The sequence below is a fragment of the Osmia bicornis genome, chromosome 10, assembly GCF_907164935.1.
Source record: "Osmia bicornis bicornis chromosome 10, iOsmBic2.1, whole genome shotgun sequence".
Classification (NCBI taxonomy): domain Eukaryota; kingdom Metazoa; phylum Arthropoda; class Insecta; order Hymenoptera; family Megachilidae; genus Osmia; species Osmia bicornis.
In genome coordinates this window covers 10,513,561-10,530,190 of record NC_060225.1, presented here as the reverse complement: position 1 = coordinate 10,530,190, position 16,630 = coordinate 10,513,561, and the positions used below count along the sequence as shown (strand labels likewise).

General features: G+C 38.9%; 1 protein-coding gene across 12 annotated transcripts in view; it reads left to right on the top strand.

The window, feature by feature from the left end:
* Positions 1-62: 62 nt before the first annotated feature.
* Positions 63-16,630, top strand: part of LOC114879650 (CLIP-associating protein 1-A) — a 28,177-nt gene continuing 11,609 nt past the window's right edge. For 4 of the 12 annotated variants that reach the window (XM_029194757.2, XM_029194761.2, XM_029194759.2 and 1 more), the window contains exons 1-12: positions 64-678; positions 6,214-6,319; positions 6,548-6,719; positions 6,849-7,025; positions 7,214-7,290; positions 13,637-13,668; positions 13,752-13,836; positions 14,508-14,588; positions 15,206-15,363; positions 15,456-15,692; positions 15,794-16,047; positions 16,131-16,315. In XM_029194757.2, coding sequence (XP_029050590.1) covers positions 490-678; positions 6,214-6,319; positions 6,548-6,719; positions 6,849-7,025; positions 7,214-7,290; positions 13,637-13,668; positions 13,752-13,836; positions 14,508-14,588; positions 15,206-15,363; positions 15,456-15,692; positions 15,794-16,047; positions 16,131-16,315 — 1,753 coding nt within the window. In that variant the 5' untranslated portion in view covers positions 64-489. Of the gene's footprint in view, positions 679-6,213; positions 6,320-6,547; positions 6,720-6,848; positions 7,026-7,213; positions 7,291-11,327; positions 12,854-13,156; positions 13,514-13,636; positions 13,669-13,751; positions 13,837-14,507; positions 14,589-15,205; positions 15,364-15,455; positions 15,693-15,793; positions 16,048-16,130; positions 16,316-16,630 lie in introns of those variants that run through there. The other 8 variants (XR_006829766.1, XR_003789942.2, XM_029194762.2 and 5 more) reach the window with 6 other exon arrangements.

The window sequence follows — 16,630 nt, the reverse complement described above, 5'->3', positions numbered from 1 at the left end:
GAACTAAGTGGCGTTGTGGTCGTACAAGAGAAAGAGAGACAGATGATCGAGAAACGAAAATGGCGTCGTATGGAGGATAATTTTCGTTGGTGTTCGTTATTTTTCGTGCGTAATAGAAATAAAACGCAAACGGTGGTTGGTGTTTAATCGTTGGACGCTTGATAAACTATTGCGTACGAAATCGTAAATAAATAGTGAGGCTTGTTTGTAATCGATAAATGTAAATATCTTTGGCGATAGCGGTCGTGAAATAAGCAGGGAAATGTACTGTTTTGCGTATGGGTTTTAAACCGCACGGATAGTATGTATCGGTTGGCCGATTAATCGTGTATTTAGTGGGAAACGTGAGTGGCATGTCGCAAGACGCGAGTTTGGTTTTCGTGCATCGTGAAAGGTTGACAAGCTATGTGCTTTGACGTGCACGAGTGAAATTTAGTTTCGTTCAGAGACTCCTCGCGAAGGTGTGGAGACGACGTGAGTTTAGCCACCATGGCGGTGAATCCGCGTGATATGGACGGTTTTATGCCGCTCCTGTCAACGATGGACATCAAGAAGAAATTAAATGTTGGCAATTTACTGTTAAATTATTTGGGCGACTCCACCAAGAGTATCGAGTGTCAAGACATTGGACAGTTTATTGATAACATCATACCATGGCTGAGCAACGGGAATCCCAAGGTAACGCTTCTCCAGCTAATTTGTTTTTCAAATTTTATAAATACCTACGTTAAATTATCTGAAATTTCTCGCGGCAATAAAATAGAACCGTGTATAGTTTTCGACTTTCGCGTTCAGCCGGTTTATAAAAGAAAGTGTATCGTATTCTCTCGTACTCTTTCTCTACTTTTAATATGTACTAATAATAGTAGTGTATCGTATGATACAGTCTCGTTTTCTTCTCTGTCAAACAGAAGTTGTTGCATTATCAAAAAATCATCGTCGCTTTCACTTACGCATCATGAATAGCTACTGTTTGTTGTGTAAACAAGATGTCATGCGAACAGATGTCTTTTTATTGATCATTTATCAGTAAGTACCTATAAAACAATATAGGAAATCGCGTACAGGAAATATGTGTGTAGGTGTATAGGTAGGTAGGTAGGTAGTTAGGTAGGTAGTTAGGTAGGTAGGTAGATAGAAAATGTAAATATGTAACAAAACTGTTTAAAGTTGAAAGAATAAACGAAATAAGAGCGGGGTGTGCCGGGTGACAAGAAATCGGATTACGGTGCGTACGAGCAGAGGTGCTCATTTATCGTTATTCGTGTATGCGAGAAGCCTAATTGGCAAACAATGTGTATACGACTGATCAAAATTGCTGTAAGAAGCGAGTATGCTTTTCCGGTTTTTAAAGGGCAGCCGGTATCAGCCTTGTTAAAGTCGGTCAATGTTACGTCGAGCTGTTTAAACTAAAATTATTCACTGATTAGGAATTACGAATAAGAAATACACGCGATGTTATGGTCCGATTTTCAGGGGAAGCAGGTCAAGCCAAGAGTCAGATAATAATAATAATAATAATAATAATAATAAGTATTTACACTTTTCTGTGTTTACAACCTATAAGCCGAGTTAAAAATACTACAGGGGTATAGGCTTAAGTTTTGATAACTAGTTATTTCCAATTAGAATAAAAGCGTTAATTCAGATTGTAAGCGGTGTAAACGAAAGTTAAAGTATAATTTTCGATGAATCTGTTTGTCGTCGTTAGGCGGAGGAGATACGACGAGAAAACTCTGGCTCGATTTATACCTCGTGTAAGTATGTACTACGTACATATAAGGGAAAAATACTTTCACACCATGTACGTAACGCGTCCTTTGCTATAGCGTGTCACGCTGTGTATGTACATATGTACATGTACGTCGATGTAAGATTTGCGGTTGCTTCGAATCGTTTACAGTGGTGAACCGGGCCGATATCGGAAGGAAACTATTACAGAAAGTTTAGCGTTTATCGTGGTAAAATAAAACGCTGTATGTATTTTGCAAAATACATGCTCCTAGAGTCGTAGAGGCTTAGAAAGTAGATGAAAGAATTTAAGTGTTAAAAAATTCTGTTATTAAAAGGAAAAGATATACATATTTAGATACACTAGCTCGAGGTTAGAGAATTATTTTTGCCGAGACGTTAAGAAGCAGGTGTTATAATTTCACGTTTGCAAGTTTCTCTCGTAGATCTCTGGTAAAGATGATCGACGAAGCAACGAAAAGAAACAGGGTTGTTGTCCACCTTGTCTTTGAAGCGTTGCTTTGGTCAAAAGTTTTATTTGCATTCTGTAAAAGGAAATCGGTCAAGAATGACGTCAGGCTACGTAAACGTCAATTGAAAAATTGACACTAGCCAAATTTCACCGCGGTCGATAAAGTCTTACGTCACGTTTCTCGAGCCGTACATATTTCGTTGAACACAACGAAAACTTGACCCTTCTGGTTGATAAACGAGCAACACTCGATGACCAAGTGCAAGTTCGCGGTTGAAATTCAGTTTCTTCCATAATGCATAATGCATAATGCATGAGTTTCGAATCTCTCTTGTACATACCCTCGGCTGGCTATACGATTCGCTGCTTCTACGAATTACGAATTACGAATTACGAATTACGAATGACGAATTACTTGCTTGTTCACTCTTAAATTTAGAGTTGCTTTTCATCCTGTAGCTATTTAACTTAGCTAACATACATAGCTCGTATAGAAGATTTGAATGATTATGTATCTAGTGCCACTTGTTGCTCCGAGTTGGTTATTAATCGAATAAAAATGTCCACAGCAGGTGAGAAGAGATGTTTTGATCAGTGAAAAGTGGGTTAACGAAGGATGCCTGATGATTACAGTTGGTTTTCAATTTTTCTCAAGTTTGGTATTGTCATAGTTTTGGCAAGAAGCCTAAGATATACCTAGCCGCTACGCGATGAGAGTGTCTATTTTGCCAGGACAACCGTATCGATTTTCAGCAAACTTTTCTTACACTGCGATATACCTATATTATCTTGTTTTTCAATGAAATTCATCGACACGACTGATATAATTATCGTAGAATTACTAAAGAAATGACGAAGCAAAAATTGATGCTTCGATGCTAATCGAAGGTGTAGAACTGTTAAACTACGAACCAATGTAGGATATTTGAATTTCGATAAAAATCTAAAGCTGGTTCGGGTCTAGGCCGTAGAAACGAGTGTAATAAAATTTCAAGTTAAATGGAGCGTTTCTATTGTAGAATAAACGAGATGAAGTAGAATATTCGTTTCAACGGGGTTTCCGCGTGACTCGACTCTACTCGATTCCTGTTCACGTATCTTGAGAGCAATTGGATCACAATACGTCTCGTTATGGAAGATCTTAGCAAGATCTGCATCGGTGCATCGTAACGATGTCAAGGACATAGGACAATATACATAAACTACTCTACCTCACTACCATATCTCACTCTACCTGCCGTTATTTTCTTCTTTTTTCTCTACCTCGAATGTTTCCTTTTTTGAATTTAAACCATGACATCACCCTCGCCTCGCGCTGTTCTCGATGCTTTTTCCACGTATCACGCTAGTAAAGTCGTACTTTGTTACTTGCATAACGCTGACGGTGTCTAGCTAATCTAGCTGGAGCATTCGACAACTATATATGTACTAGGAGGAATTACACGTCCACTTTACGCTTTCTTCATCTATATTTTACTTGTTATTTATTCAGTCTTAGGTCTGTGCACTTGTTACAACGGGTGTAAAATTTCATTGTACGATACTTGTAAAGACCTTGTGAAAAGATCATCCTCAAAATTCCTTCCCGATAAACTCGCATCGATAGTAAAAGTACTCGGTAAAGTTGAACGCGTTACAATTACCCTCTTTATGACGGTTGTTATTTCATAAATTATTAATAGCTTCCAAGTGACGATTACGCGTCTAACTGGAGCACCGTCCCGTCGCGTATCAGGGAAAATGAAACGCGTCTAAATCTCATTTACTTAGACTTATTGTTAGAAGATCCGATTGTCGAGAATAGAGTAATTGTACATTTAAAAACGAATCGAGACTGTAGAGTGTAAAATGTAATTTATGCGATTAGCCCTATGCATATCGGTTACATAATTGATCCATTGCGGTTTATCTAAGTTTTTTTTATTTTTATAATTGATACATATTAAACGAACGTTCGTTTAAATGATCGAACGGTACATGAAAACAACAATTAAGTGAATCAGAATCGATCGATGCTGACTTTTCGCGGATAAGCTGACCTAAAAACCGCATTCTCCGATTGATAGTTGCGCAAACAGCGTGCAAACAGTGCGTAAAAATAATTGGAGACAAATTGTGATAGAGGAAAGACTCGAAACGATACTAGAAATACATCGGTTAAAGGGTTATCCGTTTCTGTAAAGGCAAAAGCTTTCGTTTCGTTTCGAAAAGCTTATCTTCGATCTCGTATGGATCGATGATACACATTTATTTACATATGTGTACACTTCTCTGCGAATGATGGTTCTGCAAGAAGGAGATGGTGAGCCTCCCACGTGGTTTTAACACTTTTAACTTTGGCAACTAAGGTCAAACAACTCGCCTACGTCCTACTCTCTTCTTATTCGCGATCTGTCAAAGTGTGCGCAGTACTAATACGTGGGACAAGCTGGTGGTAATACTTACAATTAGTACACCGTGTCGTCTATTGTTATCTCTTGTTCACGATCGAATGAGATTAGAAGAGGTCGGCTGGTCAGATTCCGTAGATAAAGTTCAAGGTGCGTTGCAGCTGGCTACCTACTCAACTTTTCATGATCAAACACTTTTCATAATGTTATCGAGAGAGCCTTTAGTTGGTAATGTAAGAATTTTTTCTGAAGGATATTACCCGTGGAAGGTCTAATTATATGGAAGTTAAGGCAAAAGGAGAAACGAAAAACCTCGGTGCTGAGCAATGATGTCACAGTCAGACGACAGCCCTGAGAGAACGTTTACCCCGTCTCATCGCGTAGCGTCGCGTCGCGTCGCGTCGCGGTTGCATCTAAAATTGGTTTACGCGTCTATGTATAGAACTTGTTGGTTAAATGTATTTAAACTGTCGCAGAGTAATGGACGATTTTGCAGCCAGTGACATTGGATTGAACCGTATCGCCAGCCACGATAATCAACGTTATCGTTCAACAAAGAATAATTCTCATTTCATTTTACCCCTCGTTAGCGCGGATAGATCGTGGATAGATCGCGGACAGCTCGATGAGGTTTACTTCGAGGGGTTGAGCCACGATAAATACACTTGCACTTTCTACATATATCGATCTGCTCGTTCTGCCGGAGGAACAGTGTTCAGTTCGTTCACCCTCCCCAATCGTACCTTCGTCTTCAGCCTTCAACATTCCCTAAATACTACAACTTTTTAACGATTAATAGGTATATTTATTCCCATTAAAATGTGAAAAAATGATAAAACGTTAACTGGTTTAACACGTTTACTGGTATGATAATACCTATAGATTAGAATTTGCTAACCCTTCGCGTAGGTATTTTAATTCCATATCCCGCTTACACCAGTCGTTAAAAAGTTCTTATTGATCTCACATGTAACCACGAGACCGGAATACGCAAATGTAATTCGCAGAAACTTGGCGATTATGCTTTCATGAAAGCACAGAGAGAGAGAGAGAGAGAGAGAGAGAAGAAGAAGAAGAAGAAGAGAGGAAAAATTCATTGCGAGTATGTAGAGAGGGTTGACGAAGCAAAGCATAATTATAGAAGCAAGAGGGAAAGTGCGAGGGGGTCTCTAGGATTTTTTACCTTTCAACCAGGTGCTTGCCGAGTTAATCTCGCTCGGATCGATATGTCGTGTGGGGCGCATGGACCCCATCATTGAAATATAAACATCGTGCAAAAAGCTCCATATCATTCTTCGATCTTATTCTGTAATTTCTTTGCTAGATCATCGCTTCTTAGGTTCTTCGTTATATTCACAGTGAATTTGCTATTTTCCGTGTATAGCTAATTAACGATTCGATCGCAGCACCAGTAGACGCTACTAAGCGTCTTTCTATGTTCAGCAAATTAGCCGGCAAACTTGGATCTTGTTGATTGGTAGAGGTCGGAGCCGGAGCCGGAGCCGGGGCCGGGGCTAGAACGATTTCAGTGTGAACGAAAGAGGATAATTATTTTGCTATATTGGTATAATGATATACATATATGCTGTAAATCTAAACGATTCTTGCTTCTTGTTACAGGTTGTCCAGAATGGTTTGGAAGTTCTTACGTTCCTTGCGGATCGAATGGGTCACGACTTCAAGCCTTATATTTCCACTGTTATTCAACCAGCAATAGATAGATTAGGTAGGTGGTGTCTTTAACTCTCCTCGTTAAATCGCATTTGTTCGCTTACACACGCGAGCTTCAGATAAAATAAGCACGAAAGTTCAACTGCTTATTATAAGATGATATCGTGACGCATAGATAAATATACTCGAAACCGGTCTTTCGAGCGTTCCTCGTTTCTCACCGATCTCCTTTCTACGATATTATTAACAAGTATAGCGAAAAATGGTTGCTTCTTTTTCCCAGGTGACAGTAAAGATGCGACACGAGGCAAAGCGCAATTACTATTGCTGAAAATAATGGAGAAAGGATGCATGTCTCCCCAGCAACTTCTCGACAGACTGCGACCAGCCTTCAATCATAAGAATGCCAAATTGCGAGAAGAGGCATTGATTCTTTTAACGACCACGTTGAACGAGTAAGCATCTTGATAAATGAATAATTCGTCTGCAAACGAATGTACATACATATTGGAAAGTATCGAGAATACGACGACTGGCAGAAGCTTTAAAAAAATCCTTTTTTGTTTTTCTTCTTTTTTTTCCAGACATGGAGCCGACGAGATGATGTTGTCTGGAGTAATTCCAAGCATCGTGAAGCTGTTATCGGATCCATCCGAAAAAGTACGAGAAACGGCATTAAACACCTTGGCGGACATCTACAGACACGTTGGAGAAAGATTACGCGTCGATTTGCAGAGAAAGCACAACGTACCGCACGCAAAGTGAGTGAAAAAAAGCGAAATCGTTTGTTGGCGAGTAGCTCTCGTTTATAAATTAAACGAGATAATAGCCTTTTTCAATGATGTACAATATAGTGTGAAACGGTCGCGAAGAATAGGAAGGATACACTAATAACGTAGCAACTTTCTGGATAACTTTGTATTTATATGTTACCTTTCTCGCCTTACAGGTTGCTATTACTGATAGAGAAATTCGACCAATTAAAAGCAGCTGGTGATCTGTTGCCCCTGGCAATGTCCTCGGACGGTGAGTATGCGTGGAATTTTCATTCTCAAAGGGGGGTACATACATATTCGTTAACGTTCAAGCAAACAATCAGAGAAGAGATACGTAAAAAACAGTGTCACGCGTGTCACTTTTGTTGCGTTATTCAAGCTGCGAGTTGTATCGTGCTGCCATCCCGGAGCCACGAATGCTATCGCATAGCGAATACCTTTGTATTCGAAAAGAGCCTACCATATTTTCTCGTTCGCCTCTCTTTTTCTTTCTCTTTCTCTTTCTCTTGGTCCGGTCCGTTTGCGTTACTGGTAACACACGATGAATATTTAGCAAGTACCGCTTGTTCTTCAACGTGATAAGAATATTTACTCGCGGCAAGCAGCACGATAAAACACCGCCAATTCGAATTTAATTATATCGCGATGACACGTTTTCGGCTCAATTTCTGGCTCTGGCTCACGCTCTCGCTCTCGCTCTCGCTCTCGCTCTGCCTCGTATCAGATCGTAGATTTCTTTTTTCCAAGTAAAGGACTTTCTTTTAAGACCGCTCGTTTCTCCAGATTGATTTCTCTTACGAGTTGGCCTGTAATAATGGCAAGGAAAACACGAACGGTAACAATCGGGACAGGTAATTTACGAGCCCAACGACGATGGGCTGCTGTGTATGTAATTGGCAAAAGAAACGTTCCCTTTTTGGCCTCTGTGGACCGACCATGTAATATGTTACGCGTTATTAAGTTATAAAATAAAATAAGTTTGAGTAAGAGAAGGCAAATGTCGAAGAAATTCTCAGCCAGAAGAGCCAAGTTGTGTACCTATCGCGCAAGGTGTCATTTCCTAGAGTAAGCAACACATTGAGTTCGCTAATTCGCGTTATCTATTCTCTGATATTACATAATACTACCATACACCGATAGCGACGGTGTACTATGCAATATCGGCGGTGTATTGTTTCAAAAGGCTGTCTCTGTAATTCATACCAGACTAAAGCCGTCCTGCTTCAAACGAACGGCCTTGTAACGTTGTAATACTACTGCTAGGGTATTCAAATTTCGATTGCAAATATTACGTGTCGCTAGCAACCTAATACAATCGAATATTTAACGTATTACTTCCAAATCTAAAAGAAAAAAACAACAAAAAAAAGGTGCAACTCTATCGGTATCTCTAAGAGTATCTCTAGCGGTGTCTCTAGGCGATGTTGATAGAACAAATCCAAGTAAACTGAGATTCTCAATGACTCACGTGCATTCCATTGTATAATCTTCCATTATCCGTACATCTTTTATTTCTAATCACGAAATTTTTAGCTATCGAGGGTAAAAATGAAAAATATGCTTTATCAAGTGGATTCTCCAGGAAAAAGTGTTGCCTATCTTGAAGTGAAAGTATCTGTGTATTTGCAACGATACTTAATGTCCTAGTATGCGAAAAATCCGGTAGTCGATGAAAAATGAAATACGGCTCGATGGCCGCAACCTTTTCTATTCCGCGTATCAAATTAGCAAGCGACGAGACGTCCACGTTAAAGACAAGAATATATTTCTTCTCTGGCTGTTCGTGATCACGATTAGGTCATACATGGGCTTGGCAGAAGAATTACGGTTCTTCGCTTGAATTCAGATATATTAATAGAACGCCAAATTACCACGAAGAATCCTTTTGTTCGTTTGTTCGTTGTACTTAAACAACAGAAAACGTTACTTTTTACCAAATTTATTCGCTAACAATATACAACACGCTGGTAATAAATTTCATCAGAGAACTCGTACATGCTTGAGGTTGTATTTAAATGGAAATATCTGTTTTTTTTTCTCTCTCTCTCTCTCTCTCTCTCTCCAGTCCATGGAATTCACGTTGAATCTATTCAAGTTAGCGCTGCGAGTTTCTTTGTACCGTGTGCTGTGTGACACAGGAAAGGTTAAACGAAACACTGCGCACAGGAAAAATTTGCATAAGTTTCTTTCTCTTTCTCTTTCTCTCTATTTCCCTGTGACCTAGCATAGAGATTGTGTTAGAGGTTCACGTTGAATCGCAATTATACCAGCCAGAACGGCGATTTCTCTGCCGTTCAACGTTCTTGCACACACACTATACTAGGACAATAGCAATAAATTTCTTTGCATCTACGATGGAATAGGTACTGGATCTTATCTTCTCGATCGATGAACGACACCGCTACCTCCGAATGAGATAGATATTTCTTCAATATTGCTGTACCGCGACAAAAGATTATTATTGCCTGCTCGATCGAAATTAGCACCCAACTCGCCTGCCTTCTTATTGCACGAGCTTACCCTGAGGACATAGAGACGCGTGTATAGAGGTGCAAGAGAAGTGAAAGGTAGGGTGGTAACGCAGATTTATCTTCACCGTCAACTGCCACGGCGGCGTGTGTGCACGATCAGATATTAAAGCGTGGAATAGTTCACGGATGTCCTTTTTACATATTCAGCAATCGCGCGTCGCGGTGCTTCTACTCCCGCTGACATTCTATCTTCCGAACGATTCGCCTTTTAAAACGTATATAGGTACATACTTATTGTATATTGCCGTTGAAAGGTAAGAAAATTGAAAGTAGCGCCGGCTACTAGATTCATCGATCAGAAGAAAGTCCATCCGTATGAATGTACTTGTAAACGATCTCCTGTTTAATGTAGATCGAAGAAAATATTGGTCTCGTTCAATGGGAAAATCGACAAATTACCATAATGGAGTAATAATTCTTCTGTTGACCCGTGACACCAGTTATTACTGGCTGGTGATAATGAGTACACAACTGTGTTAGAGGTTGCATTATACATACTACATATGTACGTTTTGTTGTGTAACAGAGAGGATAGCGTCGTCGTTATCGTGTTCAGTTTCACTAATGCGTGGTTGATTCGTAATCGGTGTGTAATACTTAACCCTTTCAACTTTCTAGGTAGCAAGATTAGCGTACCTCTTTTCCTTAATCGTTAGACCAATAACGTTAGCGAGCTTCTTTTCTGAAATTAGCTTTCTTCGATTTCTTCCAGAAAATCGGAAGCGACCAAGTATCTCGTTGATCTTTAAGAACAATAATAAATAACGTTACTTTCACCGATCAACGACACTCGCTGCGTACGATATCTAAAGAAATCACCGTGACTGCATCTCGTTTTCTATCCATAATTTATACCGCGCTCGATCCGTACTGAATTTCTAAGAAGCTCTTCTCCGAGCTTCCTTTCAAATAAAAGATAAAAGTAGTACAATTCGCGTTAATTATACCGGTGTAATTACCATTATATTCGTTCCGTTCATAAATTATTCGTAATAAATTCGTTCTTATTGTTAGAAATATTGTATATGTGTATATCTTTGCTGTGGCCTGTGTTTATAATAACGATACGAATCAATGTTAAAAGCTTGTCCTTTCGAAACGGAAAATGAAGATTGACCGGACGTTAACTGCATCTTTCACGTTCAATTTGGAACGTGCAATTACGACGGTGTCGCGTATTCATGGTCCAGTTTTATTTCTTTATCGAAAACATCATCGTTATGGGGGGGGGGGGCAGTACTTAATGTATTTCTTATCTTGTCTGAAAAGGTCTTGACGTGTTACGGTTAAACATTGTAATTACAACGATTCACTTTGCTTCTCATCTTGCGGTTGATATCCAATTTAATTATATTCTGACATACTCTGATCGCGTTAATTATGTTTCATCTGTGAATCTTTCCTTGCAACAGGTGGCGGTGACGATTAATCTAGCTTTTATTTACATTTTTTTACGTTATTCTTGTTTTGCAACTGAACACGTCTGCTTTCCAGTGCAACCGCGACCCATTGAATTACGCCGTTGAAAGAATCGGTAATAGGATTTTTAATTTAATCGGTTTGGTTTGATCTGAATTGGCTAATATTTGACTTTGGCTAATAATCGAGATGCGTATTTTGTCGATGCGCGTGTGGGGGGTCCGTTGGTTTGGTCCGAACGACGAGGGGCACAGATCAGATAGGGGAAGGTGTCCGTCCCCCTCTTTCCCCCTATCTGACTTAACTCGGGAGTCACGCGGTAAGCAGCAGCGCTTACCGGGAGTTCGTAAACGAGTCGCCATTTAGCAACGTGAGAGACGCGTGTCTCTTTTAAGCCAGACGTTTCAATCGTACATTTGAACGTATCCAGAATCGTGACGCGTTGCTCGGTGATCTTGATCGTATTTCCTTTTTTTTTTCTCTCCCTCTTTTTCTGTGTCACGGGCCACGGGCCGAACACGATCGAGAGTGACGCGTTCTAAACGATACGTGTTGCTACTGCCGTTCACGGACAATGAGCAAGGACGATCGTTTCAGTTTCTCGCGACACGTTTGTTTACCTGATCAGCAGAGACAGAGAAACGCCGTGGTTGCATCGAAATATAACCAAGTTACGACGGTATCTCGCCTCCATGTATCCGCTTCGATGATTAGTTTGCTTCTAGAAGCTTTCTATCGTGTTAGTTGTGTCGTTCGAATGTCCGACGAACAACGACGCAAACTTTTCTGTGCCGGTTATCGCAAGTGTTGTTTTTGCAGTAACAGTTTCGATACCGAACGTTAACGATCTTGTGTTACAAGTGGAAAACAAAAGGAATTCCTTTATTCTGTTAGTTGCTTTAACAAACGTAAAAAGTATTTGAAAAGAAAGAAAGAAGTAGGAAGCTATTAACGATTGTCTCGCAAAACGGTCATCGTGACTGACGTTTCTCGGGATCGAGGAAAGAACGCGAGGCGATTCGTTCCGGCTTTGAACGCATCCGCGTAAATCCGTTGCATCTATTTCTTTCACCCAGTAACAGGGTACACAATTATTGACAACGGGAAAAAAAGTAATAATTGAATCATAGCGTTCACGGGGATTAAGTTTTCAGCGTTTCGTGTTTTTAACTCGACGAAAACGCGTTGAAACGATGATCGCTTCTTTGAATTATTAATGTACTTTCTCGACACACGCGTAAAGAACGAACAATTTCACTTTCATTACGAATTCGACTAAGATTTTTCTTTGCCGATCACGTGAAAAGTAGATCTTTCCAGGAGATAAAACGAGGATCCTGAACTTAATATAAACGCCATGCTTCTACATGCGTGTATCGATGGATAACGACGCGTTAATGCCTCAGACTCTTGTTTCCTGACGTAATCATCCTTGTACATTCAATTCATTTTCTTTTTCTTTTTCTTTTTCTTTTTCATCGTAACTTCTCTGTATACGATATATGTAGGTATGTACAAGTTTTTACAGAAAACGGAAACACGCTAATCTATCTGTTGGGGGTGAATCCTTAACCAGCCGAACGTAACAAGGATGCGACGCGTGCTATCTGTAACGTGAGAAAATCACTCTCTCGTGGCCCGCGCCCGTGCCCGCGCCGCCCCGTTATTACGGACAATATCACGAATGCAAATCTAGGTTTCTCATCTTAGCACGTTCAACTCCCGTTTCGTTCGTTAGGATTAGATTTATAATGGGAGACAAGTTAACGTGTTTCCTTAATTATCGTTTCCCTCGCTTTTGCAATGTTGCGCAACCGACGATGATTAAGCGGTGAATGAAAAATCAGTAGTAATAATTATCAGGTACAATTCAAACGTCATTTACGTCTTTTAGTATTGCTTAATTGCCGTATCGTCGTACTACGTGTTGCTTCTACATCGAATGAACGTTTTTCTGGTCGATTTTCGTTTTTCCGCTTTCCTCTGTTTCGCGGGAAAGAAAAAGTAGATGTATATATAGAAAAAAGAGTGAAACAGTTCTCGAGCTGTGTAGGAAAAAAATGAGCGTCACGTTCGAACGCGTAGAGAGAGAAAATTGTTCAGGAAACAGAATATTTCAATGACAAAAACTTCATAATCTTAAGAAATCCAACATTTATTCTTTAGGATGCAACAACAATAAAAACTTTCTGTGATGTACTTAATGTTCCCTCGGATGGTGTTCGAATACACATTGTACTTTATACTTGATAAAAGAACATTAAATAATTGTGTTATTATTGTCAGTAATTGTGTTAAAAGAACACTTTTTCTACGCGATGAATGATGCTGGTGTGCTGTTACCTAGCAGTCATCGCTGCTTACATAGAGGATTAAAAAAGTATCCTAGCATCGATCAGAAATTATGGGACTCCAGTAGTCGGTGGATTCTTCAATGGGATAATATTGTTAAGCACCCAGGTGCTAGGGCTAGAGGATGCCGTTGTGACATTCATAAACCGCCATGGCTATATCCAGATTTAGGTACAGAGAGATTTAGAAAAGGAGAAATAAATTATTAAGAGATTGGAATTAATTGCAATGGAATGTACTAAATGAATTTGTTATAATATATACTTGCGTTAAACTTATTTTTTCCTCTTTCAGTTGGAAAAGGTACAGATGAACCGGACAGAGCGGTAAGTTTTGGATAAACGTACGCTTAAAGTATACCTGTATACCTCTGAATCTGACTTAATATAGCATCAATTGAATATTTTAGATCAAGTCCGCACCTGTCAGAAGATCGTCTGCTCCTGCGAAAAGAGGACAATTTGGTCCTGCAAAAACTTCATCTTCTGCTTTAGGTATGTATGGGTTTGGTATATACGTATATCGTATACAGCACATGTAATTTTTCTATAAGTTAACAACACCCAACTATGCTATATATACAGGTTTTTTTTCTTCATTTTGAGCATGATAGATTGCAATTAATGAAGCAGATGTACTCAGAAATATTGTTTAACGTGTAGTTTTATAATGTTTCTAAAAATATACACTAAAATTATCGCTATATTTCTTCTAAGTATAATAGTATTTGTCAGATTATTTGACAAATATACTTGTTTAGACGCTTGTAGAGAGAACAGAACTAAGATAGATGTTACGTAAACAAATCTTAAGGTTTTTCACCAAAGTTTTCGCTTATTATTTTTTAATCTATTTAATTACCTTATTTTAGTTAATATGGTCTTAATCGTTTCATTATAATCAAGTGTTGTTTCATATTTAAAATAAGTGTTTCACTTACTCCGCATAAGTGTTGCATATTTGGAGATTAACAGTATGGAAGCACATGTTCCTCCTGCAGCTAATGCACAGGTGTGAAGCGTGCTAACACGAAACTCTTGCTTTCTCCTTGCTGTTGCTCACCATTTTATATAATATTAATGTTTTTCCAATTTATACCACTAAAATGTCGACAAACTGTCGACGTTTCAGTGAGGAGAATGCTAATTATTCGCTTGCATGACAGCTCAGCCTGGCAATACACCTTCTTCCACGATTTCAAGGGCAGCAACCGTCAAAAGAAACGTGTCAGTAAAATCGACGTCAGGTATCTAAAACTCCATTGGCATTTACTATCTTTGTGTATTATATCATGATGGTCTGTACACAAACGATAATACGATTATACATATATTTTTTTTTCTTTAATTTAGAATACTCTTACGCTTCGATTATTATTTTATTTGTTTTGCTTACTTTCTTTCTACAAAGATATCCCCATCATGGTATCGATACAAAAAAGAAGAAACTTGAAATTTAACTTAAAAATTAATATTTATCCTATACCGCTCATCTATACCCGATTCAAGACCCTTGCATAATTTTGCTTTGTCTTGTGTTTATTTGCACTTAACATAAACGTGAAATTCTATAGTAATCTTACTTCAGTTGCATTGTTCTTGTTGTGTCATCTTCATTTTATATTGTATAATACTGCTAATCACAAAATGTTTTTCATCAAAAGGTATCGTATAATAAACTTAACGATTTTTATAATCCATTTACGTCAGAGACCTCAAGGTGGTGTTGTTGTTAAAGTTCTGAAAACGATTACAAACGATTGCATAAATATTACAGATGAAGTTGTCCCATGATAAATAGAGTAATCAAAATATGTCTATTAATATTAGTACGAACATGTAACATTCTAATTAATATATTCAGGTCAAGCTGGTGCCGTCGACGAGGAAACTTTTTATACAGCGTTCGAAGATGTACCAGCGGTAAATTTGTTTTCGGCAAAAGATTTGGAAGAACAAATGAAGGCTATCAAAGATAATGTTGGCGACGACAAGAAGGATTGGAAGCAAAGAACAGAAAACGTATGTGAAACGTTGAAAACATGTAACGCGTGGATCAATTGAAATTGCCGATACTAATTTAACTTATTTAACTAATTTCAATTATCTTACAGATGAAAAAATTAAGGGCTATCGTTAAAGCAGGTGGCACAAACTATGAGAACTTTTATGAACATTTGAAGAGCATGCAGAGAGCGTTCGAGGTTGCTTGCGCCGATCTGAGATCGCAAGTTGTTAGAGAAGCGTCCATCACCTTAGCGTTTCTTAGTCAAGAGTTAAAAAACAAATTTGCTAGTTTCGGTGAAGCTGTTTTACTCACATTGATGAACCTCATACAAAATAGTGCCAAGGTGAGCGTTCTGATCAATTTGGTGTTTTATTAATAGAGGCGGTAAAGAGGAGGAAATGTAATAAGACTGAAAAATTGACATCGATAACGTTTAATGTTCAGGTGGTGGCAACAGCTGGTGCTGTAGCCGTGAGGTTTATACTTCAAAATACACACTGCAGTCGGTTTGTGCCAATTATCACATCGTGTTTAAGTAACAAAAGTAAAGATATACGGCGAGCCTCGTGCGAGTATCTGAATTTAATTTTACAAACGTGGCCTACTCAGATATTGCAAAAGCACGTAACGATATTACAGGACACAATTAAAAAGGGTATCGCGGATTCGGATTCAGAGGCAAGAGCCTTTGCTAGAAAGTACATATTCTTTGCTCCTATGATTTGACAAAAGTCCTTCGAGGAGAAGTAATAACGAAAACTCGTGTTTGAATTATTTTCAGGTCGTATTGGGCGTTCAAAGATCATTTTCCAGAACAAGCAGAAGCATTACTCAACAGCCTTGATACTGCGTATAAACGCTCGTTGATGTCTCTTAGCAATAGCGGTAGTATTAGCAGTTTAAATGTAGTCACAAGATCGGCGAGCGTTAGTCCCAGAACATCCAGACCAGTAATGAGTCCCACAGGTATATATCTTATTTTCATCCAATTACGATAATGTCTAGTACATATTTCGAATATACCTACACCGAACCAGTCGGTGTAGATGTATATTAGTAAATGCAGAGTAACAGAAAACAGCGCGGTATAAAATACTTTTCACTCTTTTTTTCATGCTGCTTTGTGAATCTCTTCTTTACATTATACGTATGAAGGTAGTACGGAAAATTTGCATCAAACTTCGGGTCAACCACATGGCCCGCTCAGACGTACTCCGTCCTTACCACGTTCTTATCGTCAGTCTGGTATTCCGGTTCTGCAAAGACCCACTGATAATCATT